Genomic DNA, 20,631 nt, shown 5'->3' with positions numbered 1-20,631 from the left:
CACTGAGGAGCACATTACGCAATCACAACAGCGCATAATAATCAAATGCTTACAAAATAAAGAACACCCAGCTGTTTTTTGACAGTAAGAATATCTTTTGGTGTCTGGAAAATGAACCGTTTCAAAAACCTCCTAACTGTTAAATCACGCTGCATTGTTACCTGGCAACCCCAGCCAAACGCAGCCCATCACCTAGCAACCAGCTTCAGGACGTTGCTAGGTTACTGTGTGTTCGATGACTTTGTTTTGGTGTTTTTATGCTGTAGAGCACTTTGTACTACCTTGTTGCTGAAATGTGCTATACAAATAAACTTGATTGATTGTTTAGCTAGTCTGTATGTGCTGTACAATGGCTTCTGGAAAAGACATGTTTTATTGTTGATTTATTATTCAGAAACCACTTGCTGCGTTCTTGAGGTTGTGCAGGAGGCTCCACTTCTGCTTTTCAAAGATGTCTGGTTGTATAATTGTGCATTAGTTTGCTGCCATTTTCACATGAGAGTGTAAACGTTGTGTTGGTTGTTGTGGCCAGCAGGAGCTTCTTTGGATTTAAAGTGACAAGCCGCCCTAAAACTTTGGATTTATGTTTGTAAACTTCTGCAATAAATTTCAGGTTTGGGAACTGTTCTTATTTTTAATCTGCCAGATGCTGTTGCCATTTGTTTCTGTAACCTCATTCTTCCCCCATAACCTTTAACAAATCTGTAGTTTCCGTAAGCAGCGCAGCATGTCTGGTGCATGCAGAGTCCACAAACAGCATCTGTGGGGAGTTTTCTAGATTCATGACAAGATAAAAGCTCGATGTGTGTTTCCAACATGCGATCGTTTCGCCTGAAGTCCTTTCTCTGCACGTTCCATTTAAATGCAACAGCCTGAAATCAAGTGTAAAACTGTCAGGTTTTGTCAGTGTTGTGTTTTCACACCACATTTATTGAGGTGGACAAGGAGCCAGAGAGGAGCTTGGTGAAAACACAAGCTATGTGTGAGAGTCCCTGTTAAATCTGTTTGATGATTTCATCTTCTACTTAGGGACAAAAACAATTAATAATCCTACAAAAAAATACGTTTAACCTCAATCTGTACTCTGTTAAAATCTCACTAAATGTTTTCAAAAACTACTGAAGAGGAAATTGATATTTTTTTTAACGTCAAACACTTTTAAATATAATAATAATATTGATATGTTAATCCTTTAAAGGTAAACATGCATATCTAACTATGTTTTTAAATTAAACAAAAGGTCTCCTTACCCTACATTTTAATGGGGGTTTGTTTTTTATTGTTAGAGCTTGAGATGGGAGAATCTTTGACAAATTATGTTTTTTATGCATTATTGTTTTTTTGTTTGTTTGTTTTTAGATTAAAACAGAGATCATACTCGATGTGTTTTGGACAAATTATCAGTTATTTATTAGCTTTCCTAAAACAGCAGTAAAAAATAAAACGTCTTTAGCCACTTTAAATAAAAATACATCTTTTTAAACTACTAAAGTGTAAAATACACATTCACAAAAATCCATTCATTCACAAAAAATAACTCATTTTCTTTATTTGATTATGAATATTTTCATTAAGCTCAACAATTGAAAGCAACATTTATTGTTATCATTATTATGTTTTCAGAAACACTTGTTTTGCCTCTAAAAATACACTTTGTTGTGCTTCTAGAAGCTTCATATTAATACAGACTTACAGTAACACGAGGTGCTCGGTTTATCACCTTTCATATAAAATAAAACTCCTATTAGACTGAAATATATTTTAGAATTATGCTTATATTATAGCAAACTAAAATGATTACAGTTAATTTCTGATTAACTTCAGAAATAGTTGAAATATTTTACAGATCTTTAGTTTTTTTATATTTCAAAACCAGTGGCACCGTTTTTCTTTTAATTCAGAAACAAAATCTTCTTAAGCTTTTTAAAAAATCTTTTCTGACTAATAGATTTTATCCATCCGGTGTGATGTAAACTTTCAGACTCTTAACAGCCGTGTGCGAACAACAGCAGTCCATTCAGAAGAATGAAAACAGATTGAGGTCTATTGTTTGGCGGGGAAATGTGCGGGGAAGGAAACAGCATAGAGCGTCCTTTAGGGAACATGCAGGTGTGAACCGTGAACAGAAACTGTAAGAACGAAGAGGGAGAGGGATTTTGGAGTCTCTTTCTCTCCTCACTCAGCTTCCTCCTCCTTCGCTCTGCCTTACATACTCATACACGCTCGCTCTTCAGACTCTCTCAGCTTCTCTTTCGTCCTCTGCTCATTTCCAGCCCGTCTTGGTTTTTCCGTTTCCTGTGCTGAAAAGAACGACCTGATCAGCGGAGCATGACACGTTTAATTAAAGCCCATGTGAGTCGTTCTTTTGCAGCAGTTCTTTGGATTGCGGCTAAGACGTGTCACTGACCCGAGAAAGGAACGCAGACACAGAAAAAATAAAAAGTCTTTCTTTACTGGGAGATACTTTTGGTTTTGCTGAACTTTCCTGATTTGAGGAATCCTAAAACACGTGGAGATGCTGCTGGGTAAGAATTTATCTGCTTTACTTCTTTACTGGAAACAAAAAAGCTGATTTTTGTTTAACTAATTTTGTTTAATTTAACTCTTAAGGTTTTGAATCTGACTTCTGCCTGCATGCATGTGAGCGCTCTCCTGTCACTGGATGTTTAGAAACAAAGACTTCACATCATCATCGCTCAGGGGGAGGTTTGGTCTCTTGACTACCATCTGCCCTAATTCAGTTCCTCCTGCATGCACGAGTCCCAGGCCTGTTTGTTTTCCTAATTGACCCCTTTTGATGAAGCCGAGTGTGGAGTTCACACCGTTTGCAGCGCCGCCGTTCCCAGATGTGTCAAGTCATTTCGGAGCCACGCAAGAACAGCAGCGCCTGATATCACTGCGCACATTGCTGCCAATTATGTCTCTGCCTCCCCAGGGAAATATGCCCAGATTAGCTCGCATAATTGGTGGCTGTTAAAGATAAAAGAGGTGTAGGAACATCAACTCAGTTTTGTTTGTTTTTGTAATTAAAAGGGCAAAATGTTGATGGTATTTTAGAATGTTTCAGTTTAGTTGGGCTTTAACCAGCAGATCTGGATTTGCACTGATTTATATATTTTTCAAGAACAATCAAAGGGTCACTTTAGATAAAACAGCTATAGAAAAGGTTAATGAATAAATTTAAATCGAATAGTGGAAAAAAACCCTGATAAATCTTTAGTTATTTGGGACATTAGCTATCGAGTTGCACAATATATCTCAAGTTTATGGTCAATATCAATGTGCATAAAAACAATGTTGCAAGAGCTGTTTGGTATCTGATACACATTTTGCATGTCAATAAGATACTCAGCCTATTGGATTCTCATTGCAGACACAGAATAAAAATAAATTGCATTATCATGTAGTAAAATCTTTAATTCAATGAAATAACTCTTTGCTAAAAGTAAAATAACTCCTTAGAAAATTTGATAACTGTAGATACATGGTAATATATAAACTGGGCTGCATTTTTTTAAACTTAAAATATGTATTTGGAGTTTTTGTTCAGTTTGTTCCTTAAAAGTCAAACATTTAAGTTTATTCCTGAATGCTGGCTGTGACGTGCATTCATCAAGTACCAGGCACCGCTTAGTAGTTTCATAGTTTCACATTTTTGGCTCAAAAATGTTGTTCCTTATTTGCCAAGTTGTGTTAGTAGCTATTTTCTCTATTATTGGTGACTATATTTTTTAATGTCTATCTATTTACGACTTTTTGTGGTCACCAAAATTGTATCAAAATGTGGCCATCAAGTTCATTAAACATTTGTCCAACAGGAAAAATATTCTCTTGACATGCAATTTGATATACGGTTTAGCGCTACTTTTGTGATTTTGTTACAATATTTCTCTAAAATATTATTTAAAATACTTTAAAATGTGTGAGTGAGTGCTGGAAGAGGCCTGCACTTTGCAGCAGTAGGTAGGGAAGGGGAGGGACTGCATTACTCTGTGCACCATACATTAAATGTTAGGAAAGGAGCTAAGTTTATGGTTAGTAGCTGCTAAGAAGACCATGGTAGACTCTAAAAGCTAATGTTATGTCTAATTTTTATGAGGTTGTTGATATGGATGGAGGAACAGCTGTTATACTTGTAGAACTTGAAGCAGCAAAGTTTTGGTTTAAAGTCCAACCTGGACCTTCATTCTGGGTTCCCCAGCTTTCTCCCACAGTCCCAAAATGTGTGTGTTGGTTGTTAATCCTGAGATACGCTGGTATATTGAGGAGATGTGATTTAGTGGTTATACTGAATAGATTATTATTCATTTTATTATTATTCATTAATATTTCTTGACTAAACCCATAACCAAGCTGTGATATGTTAAATAAACCACAGCTGGATTTGAGGATATTTGAACCAGGACTGGATTAGTAAAATACTCTTTAGATGGGTTATAGCGCCCCCTCTAAAACACTTATTGTAATAATTCAAACAATTATACCGTAATATGCATTAATACACACAGTGGAGGCCGAGTTAACATATCTGCAGAAACGAACGTCCAGTTTTCTTGCTCTTTGGGGTTCAGCCAATCAGCACTAAGGAAAAATAAATGCCATTTTTAGATTGGCTGTTTTGAAAATGGTAGCCAATAGAGTATCAAGCAGCATTTCAGTTTCCTAAGCTGCATTTTCAGTCAAATATTTTGGAAGTCTAAGAGAAAATCTGCAAATAAGAAAGGGTCCACTAAAGTTTATTGTTTTATACATAGTAGTTTTTAGATTGTGGTGTCATTGTAATTTCTTTGCCATTAGAGAAAAATTTTTAACTTTGCTGCAATGCAATCATGTTCTTCTGTGTTGTGTTATCTTCTAATGTGAAGTGGCATTTTTTCCCTTTAACTTAAACATTCACCAGAACAACTATTGTTTATTTTGGTCTAACTTTTGCCACGTTTAAGAGGGGCCATTTCTATAAACAAAAAAACTATAGTTTGTAGTGGAGGTACGAAAAATGACGTACAATATTATGCATTTGAATGAAAATACACTGAAATGGGGGCGTGCTGTGGTGGCGCAGGGGGTTAGCACGCCCCACGTTTGGAGGCCTTAGTCCTCGACGCGGACGTCGCGGGTTCGACTCCTGGTCCCGACGACCTTTGCCGCATGTTCCCCCCCTCCTACCCTGTTTCCTGTCAGCCTACTGTAGAAAAAATACGAGCCACTAGCGCCGTAAAAAAAAAAAAACTCTTCGGAGAAAAAAATGGAAAAAAAAAATACACTGAAATGGACCAAAAAATACAGATTAAAATCTCTGAGTTTCTTGAGTGTACTGCAGATGTAAATATGTATGTGTGCAAAATACATACATGTGAATACAGAAATGTATTCAGAATGGTCTTTGTAAGCTTCTGTGAATGGAAACACTGAGTCTCGTCTATGTGCCGGCTCTGGGCGCTTTCTTCTTCAAATGACAGATTAGGAGGATCAAAGGGAAACGGAGAGAAGATAACTGTAGCGTTTTGCCCGGCGGCCATGTTGCATCTGTCCCCACCGTCATCAAGAGTGCGTTTGGATGTCACACTGACTGTGTGTAATAAATCTCATTTATATTCTGCCTTACGTGAGAGAGAAGCTATAAAGATACACCAACATATTGAAACACAGTTTTCTGAGTTTGTTAATTTACATTTCCAGTAAAGTTAGTGAACTTTAGATGATCAGGCTTCTTAGCTTTGCTCTCCTGCTTTTACTTTATGTCCATTTAAACCAGGGGTCTCAAACTCCAGTCCTCGAGGGCCGCAGTCCTGCAACTTTTAGATGTGCCTCTGCTGCACCACACCTGAACAGAATAATTAGGTCATTAAGGCTCTGGAAAACTGATCTACACAAGGAGGAGGTCATTAAGTCATTTCATTCCAGTGTTTTGTACCTGAGGCACATCTAAAAACTGCAGGACTGCGGCCCTCGAGGCCTGGAGTTTGAGACCCCTGATTTAAACCAAATAAAAATACTGATGTGTAACAATTCATATATCTGATGGCTATACTCGGGTTGTTCAGATCTGAGATGTGCAATACTCCCAGTTAGCTTATATTCTTAAACATGCTGCTAAATATACTTAGATATACTTTTATTGGTCATATTTAAGGGTACGAATGACCTTGTAGAGTTTAAATTTATGATCTGAAACTGACTCAAAATGTGGGCTGGGTTAGACCAAAATTATTTGTGTGTTGGTCGAGTGGAGCTCGGCCTTATGCAGTGTGTTTAATAAACCTACATGCACGACATAAATTGTGGTAGTCTACTTACTATAGTCTAAATAGAGGAGTTTTTGTGGGAGAATTTGTCTGCCATAATTCGAGAACATACATTTTCAGTCTGAAAGCAGGATTTCATGTTTTTTATTCTCAAAACTTGTAATGCTTGTACTCAAAACTTCAAATACACACTGTGTTTTCTTAAACCTTTCTCCTCGCACTCAAAACTTGTCTCTGCTCGGATCAGATCAAGCAGAGAGGCTTGCAATCTCTCTGCTCGATTGCGAATCATTTTCTGTTCGCCCTTGGAACAAAATAGCACCGTCGCCTGGCAACCTCTCAGCCAATAGCATGAACGTGTTATACTGGGTGCGTTTGTTTCCTTCTAATGGATGTGCCTGTGTGGCTATTATTGATTGTAGCAACTAGATAGCTAAATATCAGAACGCTGAGGTCGTTTTTTTCTCCCTTCATCCAGTGTGGAAATTTCTGTTATCAAAGAATGAGAGTCTGTTCCAATAACTAGGGAAAGATTAATCTTTGTCTTTATTTTTATTCGAAGGCAAAAACATTCAGGGCTCTTCTACTGACTGTGTTCAGTGAGATGGGTCTTCGATCACATGATTACATAGTCACAGCAAAAATGAACACACCCAAAATCTGAACTCATCTCCATTACCAGGTGGACAACAGCGCCACATCTTTATCCACTGTCATGCAACTGCTCCTCACCTCATGGTGAAAATGGGAGGGAACGATTTTTAGTTGAGACCTGTCGTTGGAAACCCACACCCTACATGTATGGCAGGAAATGAGAGCTGACAAGGAGTCCAACAGAAACTTCTAGTTCTACTTTATCAGTTGCAGGCTCTCTTACACTTACACAGTAACAAACATGCAAGAAAAACATTCATATACACAAAACACTGTCAATCCTTATTTAGATAAAATTAAAATTAAATAGTAAAAATGACATTTTCTATTACAGAGTCAGGTTGCTACAATTGATAGTAACACCCAGTGATAGGATAAGTCAAAGAAACAAACTACGTAGAGAGACAACTCTTCGTCTTCTGTTTCGTTGAGTCATGTTGCTTTAACAAAAATACTTCCCAGAAAACCGTCTGTTGAAAAAGTAGCAAAAAGCTAAAGACAACTAAATTTTAAGCTGTTTTTAAATCTTGTTACGAAAATAGAAAACAGAAGGTTCTCATGTCAGGTTTTTTGTGCGGTTGAACTTATTCACAGTTAGATGCTTTCTCTGGATCAGTTATTAATCAGTTATAATTATTTTTTTTTTATCAACTGTGTTTTCGAAGAAATCTTTCGACTGTATTCCTTTGTGATTTGATGGCAGCTTTTGGATTTGTTAGGGTTAGGGAAGGTAGGGAGCAGGAAGTTGGCATCATGGGTAATCCCGCTGCTTCGTTATCCAGCAGCGTTATTGGTTCATTATTCTGATGGAAGGCTGACGAGTATTCAACAGTGTAGTTTTAATGGCTCCGCTGCTGGTGCAGATCATTTCAACGCTCTGATGTAATTAGTCTGCTGTACTGACTTAATATTCATTGTCAGTAAAAGCGTTTTATTTCATTTGTGCCACAGCAGTACACGGACGCACTGAGTGCAGTTCAGTTCAGCAAGTGGATTTTCTACAACAATTTATGTCATAAGCCTTTATCCAAGTCTAATTTTGGATAAAATTACACTTTTAGTGATAGGATAAGTCAAAGAAACACTTATTATTATTATTATAATATTTTATAATATGCATTCTTTCACAGTAGAAAATTAACTTTCTGTGTTTATAGCCCAATATATATAGTGGCTTGCAAAAGTATTTATACCCCTTTAACTTTTCCTCATTTTATCAGGTTACAACCGCAAAATCTAATGTATTAGTATTTTATTTGAAAGATCAACACATATGTTTATAAAATAATTTTTTATTTCAGTAAACCAAAACTAAAAACAATAACACAATTACATACGTACATGCATTAAACATACAGAAAAATCTATATTTTCCAACATAAGAATCCGTAATTTTAGCTGCTGTACTTATTTGAAAAAAAGTGAGAAGATGTTTTTTAAAATTCGTACCTCCCCTTAAATTTTATCCTCATTTTCGTTCTGCAAACGATTCTTGAATATTTTTGGGTTGTAGATTATATTTTGCTTTGTGAATAATTGTGAAGTTGAAGAACAAGGGTACACAATTTTCAATTTTATTTTATTTTTTGCAAATACATCTGAAAAGTTTGATCTGAATTTGTATTTACCCAACAAAAACCTTGGACTTAGCCCCACCTTCGAGACGTAGCTCCTCCTCTGGTCTGCAGCTTCCAAGCTGATGAGTTTCCACCTCACAGAGCGCGACTTCTCCACTCAGCTCCTTCAGACTAGCCAGCAGCAATTAGCAAACACCTGGTAGATTCTGCTGAATTCATTATACGAGTTACTTCTCAGTGCAACATTGGTAAATAAAAAAATTGTTAAAGTCAATAGAGGAGTGATATTGTGATGACTTTCTGAAGGGACAGAGAGAATACCAATCTCAGGGCATTAAGTGACATTTGTTATTGTAAATTTGTAGCGGCTGTGGTAGTTTGGCTTTTTCACACAAGATAGTAGGAAGTGCAAAGTGTTGGTATTTTACCGCATTACAGATTAAAACACCTATGTGTCTGTTTTTAAGAAATATGAAAGAAAATATGAGACACTGAAACTAAACGGCTCATAAAACATAAAAATATGTCTGCATTCTTACTACCGGTAATTAGATATTTGTTTGAACATAGCTCTCTTAACAGCGTTTGACATTTTTACTAATATTAGGTTGGCTACTTATTAGTTTACATTAATAGATGATTTATAGGATTGCTTTTGTTTTTTGCTAGATGTGATTATTTTTTGTGCTTTTACTTCACTTTTACCAGCAGCTCAAGAGCTTTATTACTGATAATGAATGAATTAGAGAATTTCCGATACAAACTTCTGCTGGTTTGTTAAATTGTTAAAAAATGAGAAAACTAACAAATTTATATAATGTCTTTAGCCATTTTTGTCACAGCCTCGTATCTGAAGCTGCTACAGTCTTTCAGGCTGGCAGCCATATTTACTGCTGAAAAGAGCATTGGGTCAGAAAAACTGCTAATTACTAAGTTCATGAGGCGGATAACGCTCGGCACAGACTCTAAATACCAATAAGTATCTGCTACACATTTGCCTGCTGCCATTCAGTGGTTCTGATTGGACTCTTATCAGAGTTTGAACAGATGGTGGCGGCGTATTTTGAGTGTGTTTCATACGGCATGTTAATATGTAAAGTGCAGAGGGTCGCTAATGGAAACACAGCAAAAATTTCTCTATCTGCACGAGCCCTGAGCACGGGATGCAAATGCAGGATTCAGCAGACGTTAGTTTTGGTGCAGAATGCTTCACATGACCAACAGAAGGCAGAAACCAAGCCAAGATCAAGGCCGGGCAAATATGTGGAAGAATATGACAATACAGAATGAAAATATATTGGAAATATACTGGAAATTAGCAGCTGCAGTCAGGATCAGGGAAACTGTGGATGATTAGAAAATATAATAAGCAGCAGGTAGTGTAAGAAAAAGATACTAGGAAGCAAGAGCTATAAAGAACTATACAGTGGTGTGTAAAGGTATAACCCTACCTAATGATTTATTTTTTTGTATGTCACACTTATGTTTCAGAGAATAGGCAGAAAAAGATTATAAAATATATATGTATTTTTGAATACTGATTTAATTTATTAAAGCTGCAGTATGTAACTTTTATTAAATAAAATTTAGGTTTTTTACAATTTATTAGCTGTCACCATATTCTATAGTTTAATATAACACAAATAATCTGTAAACATATTGAGCTCCTCACATTGTTAAAAAAAAAAAAAAAGTCTCTAATTTACAGTAAAATAACAACTGCTATGGTCGCCACAATTTTACCCCAAAATTTTCCGGAAAAACTTAATGCGACTACAACCACAGAATTTTACAGTATAAATACGGATTTTGCCGAATTTACAGGTTTTACAATATTTATGTGGTAAAATTCTGGCAACCACAGAATTATACCTTATAAATCAGTGGTTCTTAACCTGGGTTCGGTCGAACCCCAGGGGTTCGATGAGTCGGTCTCAGGGGTTCGGCGGAGCCTCTGCCGCGGAGATAAAGACACACTTGTGTAAAGTCGTGATGACGCCCCGCTTGGCCATCACTGGCTGCAGAGGATCATGTTACATTGCTTGGCCAATCAGCGCTGCGGGGAATTTAGTGCGCGCAGTATCAGCGGCTGTCGTAGTTGTACATCGCGTGGTTTCTTTCTTAATATTTTAATCCATACTAAATATGTCGAGCAAAAAAAGAAGAAAATGAACAGACTTTGCTCTGAAGACGCACTTGCCAAGGTGAAGCCACGCCTCTCTGAACTGGTCTCCCAAAGACAACAGCAGAAGTCACACTGATTTGCAGGTATGTCATTTGTGCAATACTTTATTCTGGCCCCCAAAAAGTATTTTGTGGATTCAAAACGACAAAAAACAAATTAAATTTAAAATTTAAAAAAATTAAGTTATTAAAAAAAATTTAATTCTTTGAAAAAAAAATCCAAATTTATTTTTAATTGGTAAAACAGTAAAAAAATATTTTTGGGGGCTGAAATTCTTTTATGGGGCCAAAATATTTTTGGGGGGACAGAATAAAGTAATACTGCTATTTGCTGTGAGTTCATGGTTTTGTCCTTTGAGCAAAGATGACGTTCATGCACAGCTCATTTTGTGCACCAGCAAAAAAACATATACCTACAGTACAGACCAAAAGTTTGGACACACCTTCTAATTCAATGGGTTTTCTTTATTTTCATGACTATTTATAAGGCAAGAAATCCCACTTATTAACCTGACAGGGCACCTATGAAGTGAAAACCATTTCAGGTGACTACCTCTTGAAGCTCATCAAGAAAATGCAGAGTGTGTGCAAAGCAGTAATCACAGCAAAAGGTTGCTACTTTGAAGAAACTAGAATATAAGGGGTATTTTCAGTTGTTTTACACTTTTTTGTTTAGTGCATATTTCCACATGTGTTATTCATAGTTTTGATGCCTTCAAATCTACAATGTCAATAGTCATGAAAATAAAGGAAACTCATTGAAGTAAAAGGTGTGTCCAAACTTTTGGTCTGTACTGTATGTCTTGAATTTGGGAAAAAAAAAAAATTTATTTATCACTAAAGAAGGGTTCGGTGAATGCGCATATGAAACTGATGGGTTCGGTACCTCAAAAAAAGTTAAGAACCACTGTTATAAATGCTGATTCCACCGTGTCAGCATTTATATGGTAAAATTCTGAGGTTGCCAGAGTTTCGGTTCTGGTAAAATTCTGGTAACCACAGCTGCCGGTAAATTACCGTTTTTTTTTACAGTGTAGAAGTAACTTGTTGCCGAAATGTGGTGTACAAATAAATAAACTTAAACTTCTTGCCATCTGAAGTAAAGTAATTTTCCACTACTAATCAAAACCAACCAGGTTTTCAACTTTGTGGCCTTCGAACCCATACACCACAGATTGCTTTTAGAAAATCAGATTCAACATGTTCAACATGAACAAATCAATATCTATTAGTAAGGTAACTGTTCATCCAATCACATGTTATCCACATGATAGCATTTATTCTCCGCTGGTTCAACAGCTATCCAATTAATAGTCAGATTGCAAATTCTGTTTTATTCATTGTATTTTTAACATTTCTATAAAATGATCAGTGCAGTGCAAACTCTTTTATATTTGTCCTTTATTTGTTTTTTAGAAAAATGTTTTTCTAGAATATACCAAGACCAACTACTTTGACGCTCCTGGAAGGGTCACTGAAAACAAAGAAACATTTGTTTATCATGACTACAAGCAGATTTACTAGCAGGACCTTCGATAATCTTCCTGTTATTCAGCAAACAGTTAGCCCGTCTGGCCTTTGCCGTGACCTTTAATTTGTCTTCGACCAGCAAAGACAAGTCTTGAATTTCACCTTGAACAAATTTCGTAAAGCTTGTTGGAGCCTGTGGTGAAAATAGCCCCACAATGCTTCAGATGAAAGTAGGACAGATTACGACAGGAAGCCATGATCAGAGCCGCTCGCTGCCCTGCAGGTAGAAACTCTCCCGAAGCTGCCAGCTCTGCCAGCTGCAGCTGTGTGCGTTTAAATAGACACTGTCAGCTAGCAGGAGATTTGGGCTGCTGGCTGCCAGTTGAGGCCTAAATGTACTTTGTCACAATAAGGATGATTTATTTAAAGACCACACAGAGCATGGCGGGGGCAGCATTTCAAGCCATGATGGAAATTAGACCTTCACTCATCTTTTTTTTTTTCCAGTGGAATGAGCTTATAGCAGAGCTGTCAATAGCCGCTTTAATGGATGCTAATTCATCCACCAGAGCTCATCATAAATGCCTAGCGCTATGCCTGTTGTGTAAGCAATGAATGGCATCATCATTACTGCAAAAAGCGCAGTGCACCAAGCACTTGTGTTTTATGGCTCAGAAAAGGTGTGCTATTATAGAGAGGGAAACGTGCCATTCAGTTTTTATGATTTGACGATGGGTTTTGCTGGCTAAACGGCAAACTGCTGTCAAGAGAAGAGACACCTTTTTACTTTAATACACCACATTTAATCCTGCCTTTGGGTTGGGGTTTGATTCTGTTCTACAAACAGAAATATTATAGTTAGCTGGAAATTAATTAGATCGAGTTATCACAACTTTGTGTCCTGTGGGACTTTACTATGTGACTTGAGTAGAGTATTTTTTGTCCCCAGTATCTTCTACTCATATTTAATATGTAACTTTACTATGGACAGAATATACAAATCGTCTTGTATAATAAAGTATTTTTCCTCTTTATTAGGTGCAAATGTCAACCTTTTTCATGGGTCATTAAAATCTTTATTCAGATTTATGATGCGGTGAGGCTGCAGTGTCAACAGCAGATATAAAATAACAACCTTTACAGATTTGAATGTATTAACAGGGGTGGGCACTCCTGGTCCTCGAGGGCCGGTGTCCTGCAACTCTTAGATGTCTCCCTGGTCCAACACACCTGAATCCAACAGCTGAATCTCCTCCTAAGTGCAGTCAAGTTCTCCAGAGTCCTGTTAACGACCTCATTATTTGACTCAGGTGTGTTGAAGTAGAGATGCATCTAAAAGTTGCAGGACACCGGCCCTCGAGGACCAGGAGTGCCCACCCCTGTATTAGCATATATCATTAAATATATTGCATTAAGCAAGAATCTGAAAGTTGAATGAAGATATACTGTTACAATACTTATAAATAGGATGAGAACTCCAGAAAATAGCTAAATATATTGTGCTGATAAGGCTATTTGAATTCACTTAATGTGAAATAGTCGACCTTTCAGAAAGTATGAACTGAAACTACTTACAATTCAGGTGATCCTTTAACGTTTTTGAGTTTCTAAAAAATTTTATACATATATTTAGATTTTTCCAGATAAATTTAAAGCGCCAACTTACTTGTCGGTTTTGTGAACTTTCACGTGAATGAAGTTCGACGTCTGTGTAAAAGTTTTGGTTATCGACCGTTAAGAAGACGTTGATATTCATACTCTTATTTTGAAGTGGTGAAGACTTCTGCGCAGCAGTTCCGCTTCCTTTCCTCGTGTGCTCTAATTTTTCGCCAAGAACTTTATTTCAAACAAGAAATGTACGGGCTCAAAATAAAACACAATCGGTAGAGAATAACGTGTAAGCATAAAAACGACATATAAAGATGGTATAGAACACGTAAGTTATAATGTTAAAATTAAATTGGCGCTCGAGGGCTGTTGTCCTTCCGGCGCAGTTAGCGACTTAGCATTAGCTTCTGCTAAGTACCGTGTTTATCAAGGGAATCTGACAGATCACATGCTAATTTTAGTGTGAACTTTTTAGCACTCTGGCTTGGGTCTGTTCTTCTTTAAATTAATAATTTAAATTAATTAATTGGACTGGTTGTTCATAAACCCACTCTAGAGTCCCAAATAGAATAAAAACTGCTGTTTTTTATTTTTACAAATAATATTGAAATATTATAATATTGATTTAATATTAAATAATATTGCCACAGTTCACAAGCTGTATTTTCAGAAAAATAGCATTTAGTCTAGAATATTACATTCCTTATTTGACACATCTAAAGTTAGTCCAAGTGTCCCAGTGACTCTAATATTCCACATTTGATCATTATACTCACCTATTGATCAATTAATTTCAGAGTTAACACTTAAATTTAAAATTTGAAGGCTGCATTTTGTAAGTATAAACCACTAACTGTTCAAATACAGCTGCCAATGTCGCTGAGCACTGAAATCACACAGCTGACGCTCGTCATTAGATGTTTGTTGTCAGAAATAAGAGCTTGGCTGCGATCCGCCATGTTGGTTCAGAGTGAATCAGAGCCTGGCACACAGATAATCCCAGGAAATGCGTGCGCCATGAAAAGCATGAAATGAGCGTTTCCTCTGATGACTCCTCCTCAGTGAAAGCCTCTCATCTACGTTTTTCATCTAAAAACCATTAAAATTTCTCATCCCCTCTCCATCTATGAACACTGAGATGTTGAGTCGCACAGAGTCTAATATTGGAAATAAAACAAATTAAAAATTTCTCATTTTCAGTAAGAGAAATAGTTTTAGTCATAATTTAGCTAGCATTTAAATAAAGTAGTTATATCATAAAATAATGGGTAAACCTTTTATTTAGCTATTTACTAAAGTTTTCAAAGCTTATTCATTTTGATCAGTTGATAAATATTGTGAATTATATTCACATCAGATAGTGATTTATATACAGTAATATTTCATAATCAAAGTCCAAATAATGTAACAAATGTAGGTTTTATACACTGAACAACAGCAGTTTACTAGTAATATATCTGTCAGAAGTACTTTTTGCTAAAAAAAATATATATATAAATAATAAAAACCCAACTTCTATGCAACATAAACTGAGTTTGACTTTGTATTAAACTTTCTGAACTGCTGGAGAGGAACCAAAAAAGTGCACATTTTCAAGTGTTTTGCTCAGCCAGACCAGAAAATGCAAGATTATAGGTGTAGCGATCTTCAGACGTCTTTGAATTATGACCGAATTGTAAAAAATCTTATCAATCTCACCAATTTTAGTCCAAGTATTTGAGATTGTGATTGGCTTTGCAACCTGACTCAACTAGGAGATAAACTCTGTAATAAAGCAGTGAAAAAACTGTTTGTTTACCTTAATGCTTTTCAAAACTAAATTAACTTTAAAGGGCTACTCATATTAAAGGGCTGCTTGTATTACTAATGAGCATTATTAATACGCAGTTAGATATTGGATTTGTTTCCATTAAAGGTTTTGTGAAGTTCAAGTGATTTCTCAGTTTTCTTTTAGTTTATGACTCACATCACGATCAAGTTTTTTTTTCAGTCGTAATTCCAGTTATAAACTCTGCATGGCACATAAAAATGAACATTTTGTTTTTCTTTAACACATAATTCTCTCCTTATCCTCTGATTGTCGTCTGGTATGCTATCCAGTCATGTTCTTTTGGTTTTCCTTGGCCGGATTTCCCTGCTGCCATTTAGTTATCCTTTCATCCTTCTCATCAAGTCCCTTCCTGGCATTTTCCATCCTGCTATAGCCAAACTTCCCAACCATCCTCCCTAACCGCAAAACTTTAAGTCTCTTCAATGTCTTTCAAATGGATTGCAAAAATATTACTCACTTGTTTTCACTCCTATTTCAGGTAGATTAATCTCTCTCTCTCTTTCTAGTGACTTCATTTATTAAGCTTAAAAATGGTCTCAGTTAAGTTTCAACCCCACTTTAATCTCTTATTTCTTTATTTGCACATGACTTTTAACATAACTGCTTCCACAAATTCAGCAGGCAGGCGTCATAAAAATCTGAAGATATCATATTTATGTAAGGCACTCTGCATTTTAATGTGAGCGCGTTAATGTTCCTCTGGGTCTAGGCAAAGGTCAGAGCCGCAGTGCTCTTTTAAAGCATGTGCAGTCTGAGAGCGTGCAGGTCAACCAGAGTTAAGTGTGATGAGATGAGAGGTCAAGCAGAAGGAGAGTTTGAGACATAATGCAAGGAGGAAATGCTGTAGAAGTTGTCTAAAACAATTAAATGTACAAAAGAAAAATATCTGCAGGTGAGCAGAAAGAAGAGGAGAAAAGAAAAGTGCAAAAATATTTATATTCTTTCAACCTCCTGTTGGATAGATGAACAGAAAGTATTGCATTATTCTGAACTGGAGGGGAAATGATTCCATATTTCTTTTTAGCAAATAAAAACCTCAAAAATTAGGCTGAATTAATGCTTTTTAGAACCACCTTTCAGTCATGCTATTACAGCTACAAGGCTTTTAGCATAACTGCAAATTTGGCACTTTAAGAGAGCAATATTTTTGTTATTTGCCTGCAAAATAATTAAAATTCAGTTAGATTGGATAGAAAACATCCATTTTAAAGTGAATTCTCACTTAGATTTAGGTCTGGGTTATTCAAGGACAAGAATATGCTTTGAAACATCAACAGTTTGCGTCTGTTGGGTTTTCCACCAAACCAGTTCCACTTCTAAACTGTTTTCAACTCTGACCCAAGTCAGAAAACTTGTAAGGCTGCGTTTTGTTGGGATTTTATGTGACATAACAATACAACTGTGTGCCAAATTGGAAAGTGAAAGAATATAATTAATATTGCATGTAAGGAATTAGGACACCCCACTGAATAAATATATATATATTTTTTTACCAACAGATGTTCCCATATTGACGTCTAATCTATTGTCTCTAGAAAGGAAAGTTTCTTGCAAACATCCAACATAAGTTCATTTTGCTTTTCTTGTAGCCTGGTTTGTCAGTTTTGGAGGGAAAAGTAAGAACACCCATCATCCTAACAGCTAGTCTCATCTCCTTTAAGTTTAAATAACTTCACTGAGACGTTTTTTGTTCCACTCCTCACTTTCAACTGCGAGATGTCAAACTTTTTTCTAGTCACCCCACAGCATTTAAACTTTAACCCGACTCTGGACTTTCCATTTCTCAGTTCTCAAAGCTTTTCATTGAATGATGGATTTACTTCATGGTGAAAATGTACTCTGTTCCGGTGCCCAAATAATTCAAATTTAGACGTATTTCTGAAAATCACTGTTCCAGAAGTATCCGACTTTGACTCGGTCCTTTCTGGCAAACTTCATGTTTTTCTTTGAGAGCAAAGTTTTCCTAATTGCACACCCCTGTGAATATTAAATGTGAACTCTTTGTACAGACATGGAATTCATACCAACAGCCTGCTGTTGGTCTTAGATGACAGTTTAGCGTTTTTAGAGACGTTTTAAAGCATCTTGCTATGAATAGTGTTCACTTTCACTTTAGCAGTCAGGAGCACACCAGCCTAAAAGTCTGAGGTTTTAACAAGAGAAACCTTCAAAATGTTGAGTATTTATTTTCTAAATATGTCCACCTGATTGGATGTGGATGTCTTTCACTGACAGATTATATCAATTACAGCCACATTGTAATGTTCTTTTGTATAAATGTGTAATAAAATCAAAAGAGTCGCACATCTTTATAGGGGAAATATTATGCAAAGTTTATTTTGTACATTTTTGTTCTTCCATTTATCTCTCAACTGCTTCTAAAAACAACACAAGTGCTTAGAAAAAAAAACACCCAGCTGTTTTTTAATGTGTGGAAAATGAGCCTTTTTGAAAACTTCCTGGTTGTTGAGTCACACTGCACTGTTACCTAGCAACCAGAGAAGATCTCCAGCATGATTGGTCAGCTGGTTTTACCACTGTATGAGCTGTACAATGTTTTGTTGTTAACTTACCATACAGAAACTACCTGCTGCATTCTTGTTGGTTGTGCAGGAGACTCTACTTCTGCTTTTCGAAGATGCACATTTGTTGAGATTCAATGACGTTCAGGTTGGATGAATGCGACCTGGCCCTTCAGATTCAGGTCACATTTGAAAAGATCGGATAGTTTCAGATATCCAGGTAGCCTGGGTCGCATTCGGAAAAAAATCCCACCTTTGTTGTTCTGACTGTCTTGAAAAGATCAGATACAGGTCCCATTAAGGCAAAAATAAATACAAAATTGGAATTGGGTCACTTGGTCTGCAGTGTGATCGCAGCCTTAAGTAATCTGAAATGTTAAAATGTCTGGACTCTTTTTTTTCATGTTGATCCAGAATCAGGGAAAGAAACAAACAATTACAGACGCTTGGTTTGCAGCTTAAAGGCCAAAGACATTTTTCAAGATGAAAAAAGAAAAAGCCAAACAAAAAGCCTCTAATTTATCCCCTGCTATTAGTGAAATCATTAAGGGATTTTTACTGCGTGAGTCATTCATTCCTGGCGTCTTGTTCTCATACGGCCGCTAAAATCAGTTTGTGTAGCTGAAAGTACATGTAGATTTTTTTGAGGGGGGTCGAGATATAAAAGTCCAAAATGTGCCTGTGCTTTCAGGTGCGCTGTCCCAGAACCAGGTCCACCCGCTCCTCGGTTCTCTGCCCCTCCCGGGTCGACCCCTTCAGCCGCAGACCCACGCCCGGCTGGAGCACTTCCTGCCGCTCAGGGTCAACGGCTCCTCGCCCCTCAGCCTCTTCCCCAACTTCAACACTGTAAGAAAACATGATTTAAATTATCACAAGGTTATTTTCTATACTTTCAAGTCAAAGATCAAATGCTAATGAGTATTTAGAAATATCAAGGAGCCTCGATAAAGTCAGAAACATTCATTTTCTTTCTATTTTTAATTTATATTTAAGGAGAAATCTTATTTATAATCTTAATAATTTTCCTGTTCTTTTTCATGACCTGTCGGGAAAAATAATCAAGTAAAATAAAAGTTTTTCTTTGTTTGAAATCATACAAACATTAACAAACAGAACATTAACTCTTCATGGCAGAGTTAATGTTCGAGTCTCTACTGAATTTTCTGTTAAATTTTGACAACATTGTATGAACCACCTGCTGCGTGTTTTTGTAGGAAGTAATTTAGATTTTATTTATTTTTTTCTGTTTCATAAACATTTTTTATTTTTGCAATAATTTTTCTGTTAGTTTTGGGGGAAGAAATCCAAAACTGTTAACAGATGTAGGATGCTGTTTCGATTTTTTTTGTTTGTTTGTTTCAAATATTTTTTATTTTTAGTTTTACAATCATTTTTCTGTTAGTATTGGGGGGTAAAAATCATTAAACTTTATGGCCCCACTTTAGCTCCTTATGGATTTATATTGCCAGTGAGAAAAAATGATATGCTGAATCATGTATAAGAACGATAGTTATAGACTCAGAAAGAGTCTATAACACAGGTTAAAATTTTACAATATTGGGAAAAATCGTTAATGTTCTGACAGGAATGCACCATTTGTTTGGATATTCTTTATCTGTGCTTTATTGACGGGGATTTAATCATTTAGTGGTATGTATTTTAGATAAAAATGTAGCTTCTATTTGGATAAAACACTATTAAAAATCACACTTTTGCGTCACTATTAGTAAATGTAATTATATAAGTTGCAATATAGTTCAGCATTTTTGGCTCTGTCATCCATGTGCGCTCAAGGCTTGACCTGCAGAATATTACAGCAGAATGCAAAATGAGATCAAGTGTCACTTACAATAAAATATCCAAAAATTACACATACTGTGTAATATTAGCTACTTTATATAAAAATATTTCCCACTACTCCAAGCATGCAGAAAAAGCAGAGCAGCAAGATTTTACTCAAATGTTGTCCCAGTTAAGTGTTTAATGTGTGTTATTTTAGTTTTTTAATATTATACTTACATAAGTCTCTGCACTTTCCCCTTTAAACAAGTAATTAGTAAAATATTTGTTTGAGTCTGCGTCCAGACTCATCAGTTAATGAGGAAAAGCAGAGGTTGTCTTGTTAAAAGCATCAAGCTTGTGGGAGGAAGGGAAAATATTGCTGTGTGACAGCTAAAGCTAAAAATACGGTTTGAATGGCACAGCTGCTCTGGAGGGATTTAAAAAATGAAGACAGATTTCACCCAAACAGGCAATTTAAAAAGTGTGAATTCAGGATTCTGGGTTTAAAACTGAATATACAAACTTAGTTTACATGTAATTTTTACTTAAATGTCACTTTAATAGAAAACGATGTTAAAACTAAATGTGTGGTATTATTAGAGATGCATACTGAGTCAGTCAGTGCAATAATCTCCATAATTTCAAGGTTTAAAGAAGAAAAATGCTAGAAATAGGTCATAGTCATAACAATAATAGGAGCAGGATTAATTCTAAATGCACATTTCTAATCTGTCTTAAAGAAATTATTCATCTTGCAT

General features: G+C 36.1%; 1 protein-coding gene across 3 annotated transcripts in view; it reads left to right on the top strand.

The window, feature by feature from the left end:
- Nucleotides 1-20,631, top strand: part of LOC102230848 (zinc finger protein 385B-like) — a 79,358-nt gene that overhangs the window by 46,127 nt on the left and 12,600 nt on the right. For 2 of the 3 annotated variants that reach the window (XM_023340318.1, XM_023340316.1), the window contains exon 3: nt 18,783-18,937. In XM_023340318.1, coding sequence (XP_023196086.1) covers nt 18,783-18,937 — 155 coding nt within the window. Of the gene's footprint in view, nt 1-2,216; nt 2,526-18,782; nt 18,938-20,631 lie in introns of those variants that run through there. The other variant, XM_005811674.2, reaches the window with a different exon arrangement.

This window comes from Xiphophorus maculatus, chromosome 10, assembly GCF_002775205.1.
Source record: "Xiphophorus maculatus strain JP 163 A chromosome 10, X_maculatus-5.0-male, whole genome shotgun sequence".
Taxonomy (NCBI): Eukaryota; Metazoa; Chordata; class Actinopteri; order Cyprinodontiformes; family Poeciliidae; genus Xiphophorus; species Xiphophorus maculatus.
The sequence above is the reverse complement of the archived record's forward strand: the minus strand, read 5'-3'. Positions and strand labels throughout refer to the sequence as shown.